At 36.6% G+C, this 23,223-nt stretch overlaps 2 protein-coding genes across 7 annotated transcripts in view; both read right to left on the bottom strand.

Moving 5' to 3' along the window:
• The window catches only part of LOC128890329 (ubiquitin-conjugating enzyme E2 Q2), a 9,033-nt gene extending 2,438 nt beyond the window's left edge, over positions 1-6,595 (bottom strand). The window contains exons 1-6 of the mRNA XM_054148718.1: positions 6,257-6,595; positions 4,160-4,507; positions 3,918-4,077; positions 3,672-3,823; positions 3,269-3,566; positions 1-3,077 (exon numbers count right to left, since the gene is read on the bottom strand). The exon at positions 1-3,077 is cut by the window's left edge and continues 2,438 nt beyond it. Coding sequence (XP_054004693.1) covers positions 3,046-3,077; positions 3,269-3,566; positions 3,672-3,823; positions 3,918-4,077; positions 4,160-4,507; positions 6,257-6,418 — 1,152 coding nt within the window. The 5' untranslated portion in view covers positions 6,419-6,595 and the 3' untranslated portion in view covers positions 1-3,045. The remainder of the gene's footprint in view (positions 3,078-3,268; positions 3,567-3,671; positions 3,824-3,917; positions 4,078-4,159; positions 4,508-6,256) is intronic.
• Positions 6,596-7,140: 545 nt separating this feature from the next.
• LOC128890325 (uncharacterized) lies at positions 7,141-23,185 on the bottom strand. Of its 6 annotated transcripts, none has more exons than XM_054148708.1 (7): positions 21,791-23,185; positions 12,424-13,784; positions 12,108-12,286; positions 11,475-11,501; positions 10,447-10,671; positions 10,092-10,349; positions 7,141-10,015 (listed from the first exon to the last, which is right to left on the bottom strand). In XM_054148708.1, the coding sequence occupies exons 1-7, from the start codon at positions 21,885-21,887 to the stop codon at positions 9,817-9,819; spliced, it is 2,346 nt and encodes a 781-aa protein (XP_054004683.1). In that variant the 5' UTR covers positions 21,888-23,185; the 3' UTR covers positions 7,141-9,816. The 6 variants fall into 6 exon arrangements, with proteins under 6 accessions (XP_054004683.1, XP_054004685.1, XP_054004686.1 ...); XM_054148710.1 differs by lacking the exon at positions 21,791-23,185 and adding an exon at positions 15,765-16,003; XM_054148711.1 differs by lacking the exon at positions 21,791-23,185 and adding an exon at positions 15,786-16,003.
• Positions 23,186-23,223: the final 38 nt, after the last annotated feature.

Here is a 23,223-nt window from a genome sequence, read left to right as displayed (position 1 = left end):
AGAGAGAGAGAGAGAGAGAGAGAGAGAGAGAGAGAGAGAGAGAGAGAGAGAGAAACGCAAGAACGTTTGAACGTTTTAGAAACGGTACTACTAACGATATTTGTAGCAAAAATATACAGGCCACGTGGCGGCTTACAATATATACGCTTCGCAAGTTCTTACAAGAAAGAAGAAAAAACTTAACAGACACAAGAGAAAGGAAAGCTTATTTTTTTTCTTTTTCTGAGAAAGAACATAACGGTTAACGACGTCGAACAACCAACGCTCACTGTCAGTAGGGCGCGGCTGTACAAATCATTGATGCCCACCGACAATGAGCTCGTTGATTGTACACTTACACTTAAAATCTAGATATCATTACGATACTGATCGCACGAATTTCACAAACGATTTGTTTAATTACACCACGAACAAAACTAGTAACCCATGCTACTCCGCTCGATTAGTCCAATAATTATATTTACGGATGCATCATCGTACATGCGTTATTGCCAATAACATATGTACCACTTCATCTTCGTACGGTTGCTGGCCGTCGTATCAGAGAATACAATAATGCTAATGTTCCCCGTTGCGATTCGGTGTATCGATGCGTCGAGAGATTGCGGATTCGTGTTTAATAAACAATGAACGGTACTCTTGTTGAAGGTCTCGTGCGATTCCAGTCATCAGGATCGAACGAATGCGCTGACACTCGAAGGTATCCATCGCGGTATGCGTTAATGAAGTTATCGTATGGACAACGTACGAAGATGAAACGCAAGGAACGGAATATGTATATTTATATACACGAATCGGAGCATGTGTATGAATGTATATATGCATGGATGTACGCGTGTGTCTATACGAGGTTGTGTCTTTGTGTGTACATGTATGTATACATGTGTTTATGTACGTAATGTATGTATGTACGAAACAAGTCGCATAGACGTTCTGGGAGTGAAATCAAATACTCTCGATTACGCGAAAGAAAGAATAATCGTTAAAGAGTTGAAATTCGCTTATGAAAAAAACGTATACGCGATACTTTGGCCATTATGTAATTTCATCGATACTATCAACTAGTAATCGAATCATCGTGAAATAGACAACGGAAGTTCGTAATGTCATATATTAACGAAGAAGATCCGTTCCTAGATAAAGAAACGTTCCATGAAGAAAGACGTACAAGGATAGCCATAGTCTCGTAAATTTCAAAAATACAAGTCTAATAATACGCGTGTATTAATTTATAAAAAGAAAAAAAAAACGATACTCGTCTTGCGATCCTAGCCATTAATGTACGAGTGTTTCCTTTAACCGTTTGCGCTTGAGAGCCTCCTCTATAGCATCGTGCGAGTTTGGAAACTGCTAGTATGAACTGTGGCGAGATATCTCGAGCGCAAAGGGTTAATTATGTCTTATTCGTTTCGTTAACTGGCCAGCGTAAACTCTACCGTGGCACAAATAAGTTTCATTCATTATTCGTTAAATTTCTCGTTCAATGCATCATGTAAATAGATCTTGAATTGCAAATCCATGTCACGATATATATTTATATATATATATATATATACTACTAAAAATTCTTTTAAGCGTACGCCCAACACACGAACCAAACTTTCGTGTCAATTTCAAGCACATCAATCGCTTTGTAAGACGATAATAACAAAATTGAGTCATACTAAACGAGTCACACAACCATATGTTACATTCTTTTTGTTCAATTCATCATGTTTATTCCGCGATTTAAAAAACTGGACTCAAAGAGCACTTTCAAGATGTCAATATACGAACGTATGTATGTACATCTATACAATCCTTATTTATTTTATTCAGTTATATTAAGGAAATATATATAACACTACCTAATATTGCTATGCGATCCCTACACGTACAAATACGATCGAAAATGTAAAACGTGATCATTCAAAGCTGTTTAGAATTTTCGACAAATGTTCCACCATACTACTAGTTACAGATTAAATATGAATGATAAATATGGTATATGCAACGTAAATTATGAGATGTATCTACAATCATTATTTTTAGTAACTAGCACTGCGAGACTGACTGCTTAAAAAGTGTAAAAAAATATTTTTTACATGAGAAATTTACGATCTCTTTATCTGAATAGAACAAATTAGTATTGGTTAAGATACTCTTCGTTTCTGTATGAAGTGGATAATTTAAGAAGATTGTAACTAATGCCATACCCTCTAGAATCTCTAGAGTTAAACTGCAAGATACAAGGTTATGAAAATTGTATGTCGTACGTAAAGATACTTCGCGCAGTGTGGTTTGGTTGTGTGCTCGTTCCCTTGGCTAAACCAGATTCGTCGGTGAACAAAATCATCCGATAAATACGAAAGACTATAACAAAATTCGTTTTTACCCCCAGAAACATCGCTATTCACATATTTAATCGTTTACTGGTTACTTTTAACAAATGTATATACCCAAACAACTTATCAATGAATTGCACGGTGAATGATAGAATTGAAATATAATAAGATAGAATGAAACGAATGAAAGATCTCAATGATAAAAAAAAACACTTAAAAAAACTCTCAATATAACTATCTAAGTTGCTAACCAACGCGGCGCCCGCCCTGTTGAAAAGACAGGAAGCACGGATTGCGCAGACGCATTTCACAGAATGTTTACACTGTTTCGTACGTACGTACAACATGTATACTCGCAAAATGAAAGAAACTAAGATTAATATTATTTGGAATAATTACGATTCTTAGTAATTCCGAACGTAAGAATCAATTCCAGATGAAATGATCATATCTCACATTTACAAATGCGATTGGCGATCTAATCACTAATTACTGAAAAATCTATGCATACGGAACCAAACACTTCACTGTTTGCGCGGCAGCCTTCTCAGCCATCAAAGGAATTATGCTTTAGATTAATTCAGTATCTTAAGTTACCTAGTTAATGTTGTGTTTTGTGTATTAAATCATTATTGTAACAATTATTTGTTGGGCACACACCGAATTAAAGTCCCAGCTGTAAGCACGCGTCAAACTTTTCTTTTTCCCTGATTCATGTTCATTAGCCATCCTCTTTTGGAGGGGTAAACCAACCTACAAGAATATAATATGTTCTGTATCACTTTAACCCATATCTAGAAATGGATATAAAAGGAAAACTAACTATCATCTATAAGGGAGTCCTTTACTAACAAATATATCTAGCAAATGACACAGAACTGTATACGTAATATACACATTCTATTCCAATGAAATAATAAATATTAATAAAATTAACGACTTACCATTTTTTTCATGTATTTGTACAAGAGACTTGAATGACTGTTGTGCACGTGCTAGACTGTATTGACCTTGACCACCGCATACTTTGCCAGCACCGCCAGATCCTTGAAACTGTATACGCGCTTTTCCCTTCACCAATGTCGCCGATATCTGCATGATGACCGCTTCCACTGTGTACGCTGAACTCCAACCTTGTTTTGTTAAGAGCTCCATGCAAATAGCGCCTCCTATGAGGACGTATCCGCCAGAAATCATGGGATGTACAACTCTGACGAATGGAGGTTCAAATGGATACGTTTCCTGTAACAGCGAGAATAGGTGGCGATCTTTTTAATCCGTAAACCAAGTTGGAGTCGATATGTATACGTAAAGCTTTTATACGAAAAATATTTCGAATCAACATACCTTAAAAAGCATGTTGAGAAGAATACTATCTTTGCCTTCCTTTTCTTTGAGAAGTATGAGATCGCTATGTAGAGGCGAATCGGGATCAACGCACATCAACCTGATATTCCATTCATACAAACTGTCATTTACTAATTCTATGCTGTACATTCCTGTAATAAATAAAAGCAGTACAGTTAAATATAGTAAGAAATTTTGATCGTATATCAATTAATAAAATTCCGCGAACAAGACTATATAATATACCTTTTTTGAAACTGTCGCTTCGGTAAATGTCGCGCAATTCTTTCATGAGTCTATCCGTGGCTTGCACGCTCCCACAGGGAGAACCCTTTAAGTAATCTTGTCTTTGATTCTGTCTCAACCTTTCTAACGTCGCAAGATGCTCCAGATCCATTTCTTCGCCCTTCAAAGTGATTTCAATATTAATACGAATATATATTAGAATATTGAAATACTGTTTGTATTTAATATTTCTTCGTGTTTACCTTACTCTTCGCGTTCGCATCTCCCTCGTCCATGTCTAAATGGAGATCTTCCTCAGTTTCACTTTCCTCATCTTCGTCGATATCTTCGACATCATCGGCTTCCATCCTTTGCGCCGCGGTTTCATTTGGTCCTCCTAAGCGCAATGGATCCAAAGCTGTTCTTAATCGTTCAACATCAGGTGGTTCTGGTAATGAGTGGAGTCTACATAATTCTTTCAAGAGAATCCCAACTTGGTTAATGACATGGTTGTCACGGCCTGTGGTATTACTTAAAATTTGTACCGCATTTGTGACACTAGTTTCCTCTGATTCTGCAAACCATACTGGTGGCGTAGAGGGGTAAGTTTCCTGTAAAATATAGATTAAAGTTTACCACATTTCATACAGTGTAACAATATCGTATGATCCTAATAATTAACCCTAGAATAGGTAGCCTATAAACCCTAGTTACTCATATTTAGACTGTAGATGGGCCACACTCCAATTTTACTAAATAAGTATATTAATTTTGTTTAATAATATATATCTATTTTTTTTTGTTATATCTGATCTTAGATAGAAGTCTACTCTACTTTTGAAATCAATGTGAATGTGAAATGAATGGCACAAAATAAATTTCATTTCTAAAAGATATGTTTTTCAAACAATACAACTTTAAAAAGCATGAACTATTTTCAAATGTACATTTTTCGTATGTGATAACCTAATCTATTCTCGTAAAGCAAAAAATATCTTACACTATTACACGTATTAATATTTGAAACAGATTCTTTTATTCAAACAGATTTCCTTAAAAAAGTAAAAAAGTGCAAAAAAAAGGATCATCAATGAGGAAAATCACATATTAATAAAAGGCTAATTTGATGACAGTGTGCACAGGAAAACCTATGTAAATCAGTAATTATGCTATACAACGTATGTTTCACAGAAAAGTTTAGACATTATTTAAATATGGGTTTATCGCCGATTGCAGTCGGTTTAGCGTCAGTGCCACGTCCATGCATACGCATAACACGAAACGTAAATTAATTAGTACTACCAAATCGTGATTATAGTTTCAGGTGAAGTTGGACAAATATTATCGATCTTCTAATAAATGAATAAACAAAATGTATATAGAGTAGCGTAATCAATTCATCTATAAATTAAACGCACGCGTAAATTATAAACACGTCGTATGGAGTTGTCAGTGTCAAATTCGAGCATATACGAAACACTATTAAATACAAGATAAAAAAAAAACATACGTTTCGATGTACGTGTAACCTTTAGAAATAATGCGACTGACAAAAAGAGCAAAAAAAATATAGAACGCAATTCTTTAAGCACACGTGATTTATATATGCATACGTTACCGATAATGAATTTTAAATTTGAATATTCGGTAATTTAAATTCAATTAACTTCATTCTAAGCAGTAGTAACGCAATACACGAAGGGGGATAAACAAGTCTTTTCCCCTATACTCAAATATTCAACAACTAATTGAACGATATGTATACATGCATAGATAATTTCGTATCAAAAGCAACGGTAATAGCAACGGTAAGAGCAATGCGAATGGATATACTCATTGTTATCTAATTTATCTATAGAAATTATCTGATGTATACAAAATTAGTAAATAGTTTGGTATCGTGCAAATACGATATATAACTGTTTAAACAGCTAGCGAATGTTGGGTAAAATTTTTTATTCTTGGCCACGAATAGACAGGACAGGTACTATCGCAAGGGGTAACCCTCTATTTGTGACATACATTGACCTTTACCGCAATATTAATTCGTCTGAAAATCTCCACGGAAACTGCCTCATTGAAACGAGAAAGAATCGATCGTAGCTACAACAAAATCTTCGGTAGAGTAACGAGAAATCGTGGTAACAAAAGCATGCATGGTGAATAACACGGTGTACGTTCTCCCCGGGCATGGCTCTTGTCAAAAGCACCAAATAATAACACGAGTGTTATTGTTTCTTTGTCCGATCAGTCGCAGACAGCGATGGGAGTTAACGTGGCCGCGTACGAACAGAAAAATCCTGACGAACATTCGGAATCGATTTATCGTTTGAAATTGTAACCATGCTTGTTACACTTACTGTGATATTGGCGTGTATTTCGTATTTCTTCCCATTTTTACCGACGAACCTGCAGCTGAGTTCGTCCACACTCGCAGACATTATCTGAAATCTCTCATGGCTCTTAGGGAAGACGGACTCAAGAGTTTTGATCTCCTGCTTAAGGGTATTCAGACAAGCCATTTGGGGGAGCGTACGTGAGTGCCGTACCCCAAATTTTTCGGCGGTGCTTGCCCCAAAAAACACAGGCAACCCGAAAGAAACACGACGTACCCGATGACTACCCGACAAAATGGCGACCGCGACTGACTGCTTCGGTCAGACTCGTGAAATTTCGTTCGCTCCCGTCACAGATGCCAGCACTGGACTGTTCAAATATACGTGACGTCTTTCCGGTACAGCTGAGCGCGGTTCAACATTTTACGGCATTTAAAAGCCAAACTGGTTACTCTTTTAAATAGCGAACGGTACACCGAAGTTATATAAAGGAGCCTTTTAAGTACAATATGAATTCTCGACGAATCAAACACTTCGTTTCAAGGTAACGAGATGAATTTATTTTGAAAATCAAAATACTTAGAATATTTCAAACCTTTTAAAGGGCAATTATGGTACTCTGAATTCAAAACTGGATCGTTAGTATACGCTAGTATACATATATTGTTTTTTTAATCTAACGTAATGAGATATCGTCTGTCTTCTGAAATAAAATTTCAATTATTATTTCGTTCACAATATAAAAATAATTCGACCTCGGTGGTGTGCCATATCAACGAGTGAACCATTGACAGCAACAAATAAAATTAAAGAGTTTATAAACCTAGATTTTTTAGCACATCAACCGCCATTTTGTACGAATTAGAGTTTGATGAAATTTGTCCGCGCATAAAATAATCAACACTTCATTAATTATATCATGAATTTATTTGAAATGTCTAGTATTTCTAATTCTTATGAACTATATGTACAGATGATAATGTGATAAAGTATAATACACGCATTATTTTAACATGTGTTAACAAATAAATGCTCTAATCTAACATACTAAAAATAATTAAGTTCTAATTTTTGGACTGGGCCCACAAACCCACGTTTCACTTTCCTTTTTCTCAAAACGTAATACGTGTAATACATTACTCTACTTAACCCTTGTATTAACACGAAGCAATTGATACTGTACAGTATTGTGTGTACTGGAATTGCTAATAAAATAAATCAAGAAATTCTTCCATACTTTATGAATTTATGTTCGCGTGCCCTCCATAGTATTTATGTTTTATTATTTGTTGCTTATGCCTTCAGCACAAGTAATCGTACATTAAAAAATTGCATTTACTTATAACAACGCGTGTGCTATATGAGAATAACGTAACAACGAAAATTAACGTTACCGATATTTTATTTCATTTATAAATAAAATATCTACAGTATGTTACACGTGCCTAAAATTGTAACGGCTTTTGTTAAACATTAAATGATACACCGGTGTCATTCGATATCTTCCTTAAACAAAATACAACAATTTTAATCAGGCGCCGTATAAGATGCTAAAAATAAATATTATCGAAATATTTCTTGCGTACGAATTTCTTGTATTACTTTTATTTGCCTCGACGTTAGAAAAAGTTAGACACCAGTCCATAGTTGTTAGTCTTTTCAATGGCAATAGAATCTTTGAAGTCATGATATGACTAAATGTAATTTATAAATAACAAAATATACCATTTCCACCGTAACAGGATGCCTAAGCCTTTCTCTTATATGGAAAATCTATGATGGTCAACATTAATTTATCACTATAATTATCTATCTCCATACATATATACATACACGTTTTTTTTTCATATATACATACTTAGTTGTTTTTTTTTTTATGTAATAGTAATAGCGAATGTGAAAGTTAATCAGTCAGTAATACTAATTTAAGCCTCTGTTTTGAGAGCAGAATCAGTTGAAACTGCGTATTAATACGCCATAAAGGATTTCGCTTTTATTCATTAGTCGTACCCTACTTTTTTTTTTTTTTAAACAGAGTATAAAACATCCAGCGAATGTTTTTTTTTTTTGTAAATATGGAAAATTATATTACATAAATATCTTTAACTTTTGTACCTATATGAAATTGTAGGGTATAACGGAAGACCATCTCAGGCGGCTTTTTATATGTTCCACAATCTGTCAGGTTTGAAGACTCAATAATAGTTTCTTTCATTTTTTTTTTCTTGTCTTTTTTTACAAAGAACTTGCAAAGTGTCATAAAGTGTGTTACATTAAAATTTTAAATTAACATTCATGAGATATGTTCGATCTTGATAAATACTTAACCATCACAAAATCCGCTAATTAAAAAAAAAAAAATAAAATAAAATATTAGCGAAACAGTTAATTACCTTTCGTAAACGATTCTTCAACCACGAATTTGTTAAATAATTAATATTTTATTAAGCATAACACAAAGGAACAGTATATCGATTCTAATAAAAGCAATGCAAAATCAATTGCACATTTTCTGGAATGATTATACTCGTAAAGTAATAAAGAGTTGAAAATCTCTTGCAAACACTGGTGACATATATCTCATTGATTGTTAATGTGTATCGTGTTTTTAATGGTATCCTAAGCTGCATCTTTTCTTTTTATTGATTTAAATATTTACAACACTGACAATATCTGAACAAAATAAAATACATCACTGTGTACGGTGTTCTTGATAACTGAATTTTAGAAAATACAATTTTCCAAGATTCAAAACTTAAGATGATTTACCTAATAAGTCTTGATAAACTCACGTCACAATTTATATTAAACCATTGTTGTGAATTAATAACATTTTTAAATTATTTTGCAGCTAGTTATCAGGATACGTATTAGCGATAGCTAGGAACTTGAAGAAGCATTACTTCCATCTCTTTAAATATACAAATGCCAAATTTGTTTGATATTCGTTTAGCATGTTATGTAGGTGAATTTTAAACAATACACCTACAGCACTTCATGTCCATTAACGAATCGTATATTAGCACTTTCTTTCTCCGAATCACATTACGATTAGAACTTTCAGTTTATTTACAAAGAAATACTACGCGTAAGATACTCTGCAGCAGAGGTAGAAAAATGAAATGAAATGAAATGAAATGAAAAAAAAAAAAAAAAATAATGAGGAATGGTCTTGATAATTATATTTTCTGTTCTTGCTTTTCTTTCACTTGTCGTCTTAGAGTTCTGAACGAAATATTAAAGAAAATTGTTATTAATCTTAATATAAAAGCATATTTGAATTGCCAACTGTGCAATGCTAGTTTTATACATCTCAGTTTTATTTACAAGCAGACTTTCGCCGCATAGATACACTTTGGAGAAAGAAGTAGCTTGCAGTATGTCACGGATCCCTTGTATATAAAAGGTAATCATCATCAGTTGTATGCACTCTCTGGCACATGACGTCAGTATAGATTCATCTATATTTCGCGTTTTCTTAGAGCACATAATGCTGATTTGTTACACACGAGTCAAAGTAATCGGCTTTTTCAAAATGCCGAGTGATAGTAATCATAAGTAGGCCAGTAAGGCTGTAGCCAGTCCTAGCTGGTGCGTTGACGCTTTTTGGCAGGGTGTTCCTCAGAGGAATGTGCTGGTGCAGGTGCAATCACCATGTCTCCTCTATTGAACATGTACTTCAATTGGGGCATGTATTTCATTATACTTTTTACTTGTATTAAAGGTAGCTCCTCGTTCAAAGACGAACACTTCCCAGCTTCCATTAACATGTTCATTTGTAACCTTTAAAGAAAAGCGTTTAAAATTAATAGCTCTCTTACTATGTACGAACGCCCGTATAAAGACGGTAATGTCTTACCTATTTCCTTGATATAAATCTATGTGCAAGACATCAGTAATAACCTGTCGACAACCATTGATGTCACAGGCTGGAAAATACTGAGCGACGAAATCGGAGAGCGTCATCAACAATTCGGAGTAAATGTATGGCTTGAAATTAATACAAGGTACCATCTTATCTTCGACGAGTGCTTTCTGAATTTGATAAGGTTGAACTTGACAGGTTGATACATGTGTTTCCGGTATCGATATCAATTGTTTCCTACCTCTCGAATCCCTACAATTACACATTTCGATGTATAATCAACGCATTAATTGCTTATTTTTCCGAGAATGTTCCTCGGTTTAAAAAACAGAAAATTACGATTCCGTACCTGGAATTGTTATTGTTACCATTAACTGGTATTAATGGTGGTGGGTATTTTGTGTGAGATGCGTTATGTACGGATGGTGTATGCCTTTGTTGGTGCAACAATGTAGATGTCGGCGATGGCATTAGAGCTTGTACTTGTTCGCTTAAACCAAGCATTTGGGGGTATGTATTTGCAGTGACTGCATTAGGTACACCTAAACTAGGTGTAGTATACGTAGACGTAACCCTAAAATAAAAAAATTTTATATTCGATTTTAAAAAATATAGAAACTTAAATTATAATTTAGTTAAGCTGATTCGTAATACTTGGGAAAATTATGAAATATTTAATAGCATTCACTACTGTATACACTTCATGTACAATCTATATCTTCTTGAAAACAGTTTGGAATAATTTATGTACTAAAGCAAATGAAAATATGTACATTAAATATTAAGTAACTATGTACATCAAGTACTAAATTTTAACTATTTATACTGTTGCAATTAGAGATCCCTACAAAATGTATACATTGATTCATTATATATTTAATAACATCAACAAAAATTATAATACTATAACAACATTTTGTAGATTTGCGTATATTTTAGTATTTTATTTGCTAATTATTAAAAGAATGAATACCATGAGTTAAGGATCAAAGTAATATATTATTGAAGATAATAATAAATAAGTAAATGAAATAGTTATACTACATGTAAAGTGTTTATAAATAATAATAATAAACAAGTTATTTGCATTTCCCATGTATGTCATCTAATTGAATGAAATTTGCAAAAAAAAGTTGATTACAATGTAAGATGTAAATGAAAAAACAAAACTATACTCCAAAAGGGAATATAGGTGTTTAGCGAAATAAAGAAATAAGAATAGTAAACATATAAATTATGTTTAACTAGGCAATACAGGCAATATATAGTTATTGCAGTTTTGCATAAACCAGAAGATTGTTAATCATAGTATTTTTGTGCATGCTATCTTACTTTTATGTAGTAATCATGACTATAGTACATTTTACAGGGACTCACCAGTCATCCTTCCCATAGGTTGGATAACTATACAAAAAAATCATACATTGTATGTACAAATGCAAAAAGCTATAGTGCAGGTTCTCCACATAATAAAAAAAAATAATCTTTTACAAATACAAGTATTATTATGTACTTTCAAACAAACAAAATAGGTCCCTAAAGTTTGATATCGCATGCTCATTTTATTCTAACGACACCGTATTAAATAATCATTTAAAAATTTTCGTATGCACTTACGAACTATAGGAAAATACGAACGTTCGAATAAATGAATCATCGAACGAATACAACACGTATATTTAATTTATTTTCACCTTAGATACTTCTAATAATGTATTAAATGAAACGAATCGTAATTAGCTTTCGAGTAGGGAACAATATTAAGTATGTATGGATTTAAACAAACTATTTCACTGCGTGCTTTTTAACATTTAACTCACACCTAATATACTGGTCTCAATCGCTAAACCGAAAGCAAGTACAAAGTATCGATAATGCTATGTAAGGCAAGAAGAAATGCTTAATAAGTAAAAAAAATTGTTTCGAATATTTCAATGCTTTATAATTTAAAAAAAAAAAAAAAAAAAACACATATTGAAAACCATGTCAAGAATATTTTTTGCTACTCACCCAAGATTAGATTGACTGGAATGGACTGTTGCTCTGACAAGAGGGGGTGGTTGGGCCTGAGCGACAGTCTGCATAGTCGTAACCGGGTATACTCCAGGATACTGAGCTGTTGCACTGCCGCCACCCCCTCTACTTCTAGTTGGTTGTTGGGAATAATTTTTTGGTTGCGTAGACATTTGCTGTATAATTAAAAAATAGAAAAAATACGTGTGAAAGTCTATGGTAATAATTTAAGAGTGTCGAGTATTAAGCGGTCAAATACGTTTCTACATCGAAATATGTTCCGTTTATATAGGAGTCCTTGAAAGAAACTTACACTGTGCATGTTTAAAGTCGAGGGCATTCGTATAATGGAATTCGCCTGAGAAACGAGCGCTGTTTGGAAAGTGGGCTGACCACCAACGAGCCCCGTCCAACCGTTAACATTTTGCACAGAGTTCAACATCGGTTGCGTTACGATATTCGGCCTGCCAGGAGGAAGTGCCGTCGGCGACGAATGCGCGGGATGCGTAGTCACAACAGGTCTCGGCTGGTTGACGACACCACGCTGCTGTTGTTGTACTTGGGACGCGTTAGAAACCGATCCACGGGGTAATATATTACGTATAGGAGCAACACGCGCATCAATTGGTGCTTTATTCACATTATTTTGCACGGTAACGGGTTTCGTCGCGGGTGGTGTCGGCGGTTGTTTTGTCCATCCGCCACCGGTACCACTACCTTTGCTAGTCACTAACAACTGAGAGTCCATAACTTTAGTCGGCCAATAGTCCTCGAATCCCGTACCAGGAGGAAAGTAACTTTTAATGTCATTCAAACTAATCACCGAGCATGTCTCACTTGCGAACAGTTCGTTACGAATACCCTGTACTTTGCAACAAAACTTCAAATACGACAAGTCCCAGCCTTCGAGCTTCTCCGCTTTCAGTTTCAAATTCTCTGTCTCGCCCTCAAAGTAAAACAACGGCACGTATTGAAGACCATCCTTCACCGTGTAGGGAACCACGGATTCCTTGTTTATACGAATGAATCCGCATTTCTCGGCCTTGTGGCCGCCAGACACGTTGGGATTCGTTCCCGCCGTTAATTTCGTGTAACACACGTCCAAAAAGGTGTAAAACTCCTTGGCGTCTGACAGTCGAACCACCAAGTCTTTACACGTGAATTGGTCTCTACCGAATTGATTCTCGCAATGTTTCACGTTTATCTCGGTGAACAGCTTGCTCTCCGCCTCCGTAATATAATAACTTCTTATGCACGTGCAACTGTAGATGTCAGAGTGCAGGTAACTCAGGTACTTGTTCAGCAGCTTAGATTCTAAAATTCGTACGGCGCAATACTTCTCGCCGGAACGAAATATGTACGGTATGTGACAGTCGTCGAAACTCGTCCATCCGAAACGTCCTCTTTGACTCTCGTCGTCTGGAGGTACTTTACCTTCCGCGGGAAGGGGTTTCGTTGGTGCACCGGTCGACGAATCGGCCGGTCGTTTATTCAAATATCCTAAAATGCCAGGAAGATTCGATTGCGGAAGGAGACACTGCGGTGGCCTTTGTTGCGGTGGCCCCGCTACCCCGGTCACCATTTTCGCCTTGTTTGCTTCCACCATTTTGGCCGCCAGTTCTCGGATTTCCGCCTCATCGGGAAGTTCTTGTTTGACGGCGATTTTATCAAAACCTGAAACAGTGGAAAATAAAATAATTAGATTACTCGAGTTGATATATACTAGAGTTGGTAAGATTAACATTAAATAGTAAAAAGAAAGCAAATTACAATTAAGAACACTTTCATATACACAACACTCATCCCTCGGCAAGTAACACAGTCACGCGCGCTTGTAGTAATTCAATTACCACTATTGTTTACATAGGCAGAAAATATAGAAACCGGTTTCACTGCTTAACCATTACACTCAACGTGAATAGAATGATTCAATAATTGAATTTAATACAATCGAAGATTTGATTTATAAACGGATAATAACAAGTGAGAAATGTTTTAACTATCGCGAAAAGAATTGTTCGATGAACGCGGAATAACGCGAAACAATTATTTTTCACTGGAAAAAGTATTAAAGAATTTCACTTTAAAAGATTCACTCTTGCCGAATTTTGTGGAATCGTTGAATGCACAAGAAATTTAGGCGGGAAGTCGACGGAGAAGAGCGCGGGAAAACATATCGCGTGTCAATGCTCGGTTACGATATACGTATATACATATAGTCGGTAATGAATTCCAACAATTATCTCTTATCATCCTGTTATACGCATCGCATACAAACGATGACCCTGCGCGGTCTTAAATTTCATTTAACGAGTTAATCCATTTGAGATTTAAACCGTTTGTTTGTATCGTAAGGAACTGAACTTTTATGGTAGGACAAATTTCGACGCTCTTACGATGCGGTCGAAGTATACACGTGTATGCGAACCATGCGCATGTCACAGACACAGTTTATTCGGAAAATAATTAATACATTGATAGATGGAATTAATACGAATTCCAAATAGCAATTATCGCGGGCCAAAATGTTTAACGGATTAGTAACGCACAAGTATTAATCACAATCACGGATAATTGCTTATACACTTTCGTACAAAGCACAGTTGTGAGATAGACATAAAAAGCTCACTCCGTAATATATTTACACGAAAACAGTTCCATTTAATTTTTATACCGCACGATAACTTATTTCTAATCTACGTTCGGAGACCTTCTGTATTTTACATAAAAAATATCACACTTTGGAAGAACACGTAAAGCGGTCATGTAGAAGTGTCAAATTTGGTTGTATACTCGAATGCAATATATTCACTTGTGGTTTCATAAAATTCTCAAGTACACCGAAAACACTCCGTATTAATTGACAACGCACCGTTGATTCCAGTCATTTCCCACGATCACTCTCGAATGAATATTCAAACGAGACAATCTTCGATTATTACTCCGATAGAGTTAAACGTTCAACGAACGTTTCGTTTATTTCGATGAATTGAAAGACGAAGGCAAAACGCACAGAATCCTCACGCTCTTTTCTATCAACGTTACTAACAAAAACACAACGCTGACCGAAATCACACGGACATACACCGGTCGAGGAACTATTAACAGACTTTGCACACTAATTTCGCAAAACGCAACATCTTTCTTCGATACGAAAAGACGTATTCATGACGTACTGAGTGACACTTGATCGGGTGGTGCAGTCTGCGATGGACTCCTTTTCTCGAGCCATATGGCGTCCGTACTGCTATCGGCGTTCACTATGTGCATATCCATAATGTCGTTCCTCATCTTCGACGTTCGTTTGTGTATTTTAGTTGAATTTAAATCACATTTCGACCGAGGCAAAGGTGGACGCACCAGCGGAGAGGTTATACGCGAGTGCGTCTGCCTACCGATGTGCACTGTCGATGGAGACGACACGCGACCATGTTACACGACGAGAAGCCGAACAGAGGCTCGCACGGAAAAGTTCCCCCTGTTTCGACTCTCTTTGCCTTCTAGTTTTCACGCTTTCCCTCGACGTTTCACTTTGTCTGCTGTCTACAATTATAGCAGGTAGGGGCGAAACAGTTGACCACGCACAACTCTCGAGGGATACATTGGGGAGTAGATAAACGTACGTAGACGGTACCGTTGACACTGACTACGTACATGTTCTTTGAACGGGCGTACCTCTGGACCCCGGCGAAGCTTTGCCGTGGATTAAGGTGCTCTCGATGGAGGGTAGCGCCATTTTACACGGACCTGGCCTTTGTAAATCTCCGATTTCAGGCCGTACAGTAGGCCATGCCGTAGCATCGAGCTGTCTGCCTGCAGCTGCACGGGACACTAGGCATTCCGCGGTCTAGCCGACCACGAATCCTACGGACCAGAGCGGCACGCTCAGTTTTCCATCGGGACTGTACTGCTAGGTACGTGCCAGTATCGTCCTCCGCGCACACATGTCCAGTTCACTTTAACTTTCCATTTTTAGGAATCCATTTGACGGTTTTTATTACGTTCCGTACTTTTCACCAATCATCCACTGGCACATCCAACTTTTACATCGTTACACATTTTTTTCTCCGATAAATCTAACGTTAAAACGTATTCCATCGAGTCCTGTTGGACAAACAACAAATTAGTCGACGTTAAGAGCTCGCGATGCGAGAGACATGATAAATTGTACTTGTAATGTTTATAGATACTTTGATCTCTGCTGTTTCATACGAAGAACGTTAAATTTTTATAAAATAAAATTATTATACGATTTATGAATTTGCGATATCATTCGAAATTTAGATTAAACCTTTGCGTTATCTCGATAAATGTCTATTGTTGGGGATTGACGGAGAATCCGACAGCTGTCGCCATCTATCCACTACATCTAATATTATTAACTAGGATCTAGTTTCTCGATGTGAATTAAATGTAACGCATGCGCCGATAATTTGCATCAAGTAAATGTAAAAGTAACCGTAAGGTGTAATATTGCTAATTAGAGTATCGTTATGCATCGTAATGTTTAAATAGTTCAATGTTGCAAGAAGTATTAATTCGATGTAAAGAACTATTTGTCAATGTATTAAGAGCAAGTAACTCGTATAATGCGAAGCAAATTCTTTTTATACTAATTGTAATATAGCCGCGTACTTTGATGTTCGATACACAGTGGTATATAAGAGCGTTGCGTGGCGGCAGTCTTTAGTCGAAGCCGAACAGTGACAAGGGAAGGGTGTATTCAATTTTGTGGTATAAACTTACTAAAATCTCGAACAGAATACGATTAACGTAAATAGTTATCTTACACATCGTGACTTTATGTACATGTGGATAATATTGTTCTTTACGATAACGTTGGTCCAAAAACATTAGAAGATATAAAACTATAAATAATCTTGTTAATGCTGTTTCAATCGTAACATTTTATAACGAACAAAAATACAAGTGCTGAGAAAACTAAGAAAAAATAGGAAAATCTTTATATCCTCCGTTAATACGCATGCCTGTCCCATGCCATGTGAACGTCGTTCAAGTTCTTCACTAGCAAAAGTTCTATCAGTCTTTGTGTATTATCACATGCCTTTTAAACGCACTTCGCCACGTTGGTAATGTCTAAATATGTGTTTGAAAATTTGCACGATGAACCCCGTTTCCGTATTGTAACGATTTGAAACCGACTGTACGCACACTACCGACAACGAATAAGAACTGTAGAATAGTAGGCGAATGTATCGTATTTACGAGAAGAAACGCATTTTTGAAAGACGTTAAAAACTACAAATTATATCCTTCGAGTTCCGTATATTAAATACCATTTGACAACAATATCTCTTACAGTGAACCTTCATATATAATTATTGTGTTCGTATCACAATGTCATAAGAAAACTCATCATATAAGACGCTCCTTTTTTACTAATTCAACAAATTTGTTCTTCCCTGTAAAAGTGACATATTTTGAGTTCGTCACTTGTGTTTAGCCGGAACATTAATTTTCATTTAGGAAAATATGAAATGTTCACTAGGTACGTTACTGTATCATATAAATAGGTGAACCATATATCGTTGATCAGATTTCGCATCGTGTGTTAGGGATCGGCTGCAGCAGCTAGGTACATACCGCTCAAAGAGTGGCCAGGGCCAGCGCGTAAGATCGCGCAGACGATGTGACAACGTCGCACGGTCGATATGCTCTTTCAGGCAAAGTGCCAAGATTGGTAAACGCACGCGGGGGTATATAGTCGTGGTTTCAGGTGCCCTTCCCTCCTCTAACACCCGCGTTTCACCCCCCACTGCGACTTCTGGAACTTATCCGTGGGATTCTGCGTGATAGTGGGGGTCAAATAACAAAAGTGGGGGAATTGAAACTGCGCAGAACCCAGCCAGATGTACATCGCTGTTTGTGCCTTTGCGCAGCTCTTACATACATATACCCAACGGCCTCCTATGTACTACATATGTATTATACTTATTATTTTAATCATGATTTACGACCGCAGCGTTGCCAGTTCTCGCTGCAGACACGCCCACTCTCTCTCTCTCTTTTTTCACTTTTCAGTAATATATTATACGAATACATAGAAGATGTATGCGGAGAAAAGCAACGTCGCTTGATCGATACTTAAAAGAAATATGGAATAAAAAATACCTACGAAATCCGTTTATCATCGTCATATTAATATACTATGAGTATATTTCCACGGCATACTGGAATATACCTTGTACGTATCGTTAACTGAATGTACTAACACGGAAAATTGAAGACCAAAATAAAACTCGAGAGAATTACAAAATTTGAAAGAAACTAATTAAATATAAATAAGTTAAAACGTTTGATTATTCGTCGTCAGCTTTTTTTAAAAGTTATTGTAACAAAAACATCACCATTCCAATGATGCGACGTTGCCATCGTGAAATGGGCGATGCGGCCTTGATTGGCCCGATTTCTTCCACGATGTACGCTGGGCCAGTCGTTTTGGCAACACTGGAAGGTCGTAGCGATCTATTTATAGTAGCCCCCTATTGCTGCTGTTGCTATGCCGAGCGAAGGCACACTTAGTCTGAAGGGAGGGGAAACGGTGGAAAATGGAGGGGGAAGAGATTACCAAAGAACAATATGGCGTCGAACCGGATGTGCCCTCTTCCAATCTATTCATTCTCTTTGCCACAACTGCGATATATTTCTCAGTCTTTCTTACATACTCTGACATTTTCTAGTCTCTTTTTCCTCTCCAACAACGAAACGTTTGTTATTACGTTTTGTTCAATTATGAAATCATTAGAACAAACATTACGTAACGCAGCGAAATATTGTACATCTAGGCACGTTTAAACGGAATATGCTTCCTTCCATCGTGATAAGACGAACGACTTGAAGGTCATCGTTTGGTTCATTTCATAACAGAGGGTACGCGACGTATGTTTAGTGGAAAGGTGAATGTTCGATTGCTACGATGGAAAAGAATCGTACAAGTATGTTCTATCATTTTTGTAGACGTAATTTTTTTGCGCAACTCAGTAGAATTGCACATGGCGGCGTACACTTGTAGCAGCTGACAAGCTTCATTGTGTCTGTCCCCATAGCATACAAGTACGCATGCGACTTGTACGAAGCCGTTGCCTCGGGAGTCCTCGGCAAAGTCCGTGAAACTGCCTCTTTGTTACATCATTCTTCGGTTCTTATGTAGTACATAGGGGCGGGTACATTATGTACTGCGCGTGCACATATTTCCCCCCCAAGCTCACGCTCTCCTATGTACAGAGTATATAGTCGCTTTAGCATATATATGCCGGCGGAGTAAACGGGCGGACGCTCGCTCGCGAAGGAGCGAGTCTGTGATCCATGTTACACGAGGCGTAGAGGTGCGGAACAACTAGAACGAATGCTAGTACATACAGTATAGATGTTGTGTTATCGGTAATTTATGGGCTGTAATAAAATATACTAATTCTCATTTGAAATTCACCTATTAAAAATCTATTTTATATCGATATGTTCACAAATTTTTATAAAGTTGTTTCACAATTAAAACATTAATATTTTTTAATATACATATTCGCTAAACAAATTTAAATATAAATATTTAAGTAATTCGAAAAAAAACGTACTTTTATAACAGGAAAAAATTATTTATTATACACATATATATATATATAAAGTTACTATATTATGCCTGGTGAAAATTATATAAAAAATCGATAACATGAAATTTTAACAAACCGTTGAAATTTATTGTATGAACGCAACAATTTTTATTCGTACATTCTATATAAATTAATAAAAAAATAATATATAACTATGAATCTCCCTTACACGGTTGTTGTATATTTAAAATGTCATACTCGATGATAATAATTGTTTACTTTCTATTAAGTATGCTAACACGTGGCGCCGAGAATTCTGTAATTACGTTAAGTATGAAGGAAAAACAGTACCATTTTCTTTGATCATAACAATCTCAAAGACGGCCGCCATACTATTCCCCGCCAATGTCTGCGATCGATTAACTTTCGATGTTCTTCCACCTTTTGTGTTGTACCAATTATTTCTTCACATATTGATAGTAGAATGATCATTGGTGTTGCTAATCAAGGTACGTCGTGGTGTCTATACGTACTTAAATAACACTTCGACAAAAATTCTGTCTTATATAGAGTAGTTTCTAACCACACAACAAATAATTGAAAAATAGGATGAAATTCGATTGATAAACAAATGACGATCATCTTTAAAAATTGAAAAGTATACTGCATTCATGTGGACTGTATACATGTATGCACTAACGTTAACGTTATATATTTTATGTCGTTTAGTTGCACTGAAATGATCGAGCAAAAAATTACTTAAATTGGTAATACAAACTATTGTATAAAACTCTTTGGTTTTAAAAAGCGAACTATCCTAACCTCAAATTTCAGTATACATACATACATGTATACTGTATTTCGATAAATAAATAACGGATAAATATGTGTGGGAAGTCATTCACAGTAATTTGAAGTAGGTACATTTTTATAAAAATGTAAAATTACATTCTGACGTTCAAGAGAGTTTCCTATTTACACGGATTGTTGATGAAAATTGACACGTTTCAAGCTTCGTACTTGTGTGATTCTCTAATTTAAGTATTCGTAACACAGCTTCTTTCTAAAAAACATCTACGATATTGCTAGGATCATCTTACCATTTGCTTTAAATAAACCGTGACGTCATACCTTGCAAGCACAGACGGATAAGTTGAAATGAGAATAACATCCTTTTATCGATCATACATCGAAGAAATATCGAAAATAAATTTTCTTGTCAAAGATTTGTAAGTACAATGTAAACAATAAGTTATAACTAGTACTCGGCAGAATGTACAAACATTTTTGTAAACTATGTAGATGGGATACAAATACCATCGATAGAAATTTAAAAAAAAAACTTAAGAATCCTAGTAAACAGTCACGTGATTTCTATATTACGATAATATAATGAAATGATACATCGATACTTTCTTTTCTATTATTTACATTATCGCGTATCGTTCAAAAATAATTCATATATCCATCGGTTTGATTGTATCCCTCGCAAGAAAGCACAATAAATAATTGTATGCCCACGTGACTTAAAATTTGACCTATTCGTAAACCGACGAGTTCAGACACGCTAATTTCAATATTTACAAACAGAAGAGTCATTGAAAAGTCATTGTCAACTAGTTGTACAAATATTTTGAAAATTAGAGAAGACTTAATGAAAAGCACGTCTTAGACTTTGGATACGTACATCCAAGTTCCACGTGTCAATGTTGTAACGTTAAGTGGTCAGCAGAGGAGTTACAGATGTTTGACAGGTAGTCAGATCGAGGGACCACGTTTCGCCGGGTCTGCACGAGGTGCAGTTCGTACAAAACACAGAAAGCATGATGTGTACTTGAAGGCACTGGGCGAACACAAACACATACACACGCGCAAAGTCGATGGTAACGCGATTGGACGTGGTAGGAAATCGAGTGAGGAATACAGCAAAAGAGGAAGAAGGACGGAGGAGTTATCCAACGAGAGAGTAATACTAGCGGTAGGAGGAGAAACAGAGATAGATCACATAGAGAGAAAGAAGACAGTTGGGGAGTGGGGGAAGGGAGGCAGAACGATACGCGCGAGTCTGATGTCGTCGCCGCCGCCGCCGCCACCCATAACCTCAAAGCTTACCTATCGTGACTCGGCATTCGACGACTTGTACGTCTTCGTCGTGATTCTTGTCATTCATCATCTTCTTCTTCTCGTTAACCTGAATGTCCATGCACATAATTCCACCACACGAAACAACACTTCCGCCACGCGGTCTCGCTACCCCTTCGTTCTCGTGACATTTACATTAAACTGCGTGCGCGCGCGCGAAATACTCACTGCACGGGGGGGAAAAGCGAAAGGGTCGTGTCGCGCGAGGGCGCCGCGAAATACGCTCTCTATGTTTGTTAATCTATTTGTAAGTGTACTTGACAATGGGACACGACGTTTTGCACAAAAAGATCGCGGGACTAGATCGCGCGAAAACGTTTGTCGATCACCCGTTCCAACTGTGCACGCAATTCTCTCGCGGCCCGCGTTTTCTGCTGTTTTGTGCGGAGGTGAACCGAGAGGCCGACCGGGTTCCGTCCAGATTTGAATGTGGTACACGTTGCCAGTTCTTTCTCGTATCCCCCTCCGTCCCCCTACCACTCGTCCTTATGTACTTAACGGTTGCGACGTTGCCGCACATCCGGTACCACCGGCCAGGTGGTGGGGGAAGGAGAATTTCGCACAGGAGTGGGGGATGTACATAAGTACCTGACAACGCCATAGTGGGGACTCTCTAGGAGAAGGGGCGAGCAGGGGGTATGTACATAGAGGAGGGAGGGGAAGGGTTGTTGGTCGGGAATGGGAATTTTCCATGACGCTTCAGGGCAACAGCGACCGTTAGCTGGGTCACGTGGCTTTACCGGAAATCGTAAGGGCGACGCGCCACGATGCGCGCGCCCTCTTCTTCCGTCACAAGTCCCAATGTTTTACCCGAGGATAATCTACTTCTTTCCGTAATCGAATATTTTTTTAACGACATCACGCGATTTTCACCGCTTTTCTTTTTCTCTCGTTCGATTTTTTTATATTTAGAAATCAATTTTGCAATCGCATTTTCTTCGAAGCGTCAAGGTCGCACTAGAACCTCCCTAACGCAAAACGGAGTTAATGCCATAACAAGAATAACACGATTCTCTTTCTCTTTGTCGAGATATACAATTGAAGTAAAAAAAAAGTACAATTTTATGAATCTTAATTGTTCGAGATCAGTACCTCTAAAGAAATGTAAATAGTCTTAACGTGTCCTTAAGTGACTCTTTTTGTAATCTAATGTAATAAATAAACATGTAAAGCGTTTGAATGGTAGACTATTTATTAAAGTATATGTTTCAGATCGTATAAGGCAAGCATTATGTATCTGCTATCTTAAAATTTATGTTAATTGTAATATAAAGTATAATGTATACACGTATTATTTATGAATGCAAATGTAAATTAGAAGCATAAAATACTTCCTTTTTGCTATTACTTTATTTCTATTTGCATAGTATGTGTAAGAACTAGTTCTTCATATAATGTCTGAA

Source organism: Hylaeus anthracinus, unplaced genomic scaffold, assembly GCF_026225885.1.
Source record: "Hylaeus anthracinus isolate JK02 unplaced genomic scaffold, UHH_iyHylAnth1.0_haploid 12000, whole genome shotgun sequence".
Classification (NCBI taxonomy): Eukaryota; Metazoa; Arthropoda; class Insecta; order Hymenoptera; family Colletidae; genus Hylaeus; species Hylaeus anthracinus.
Note: the sequence above shows the minus strand (reverse complement) of the source record. Positions and strands in the feature narration are given on the sequence as shown.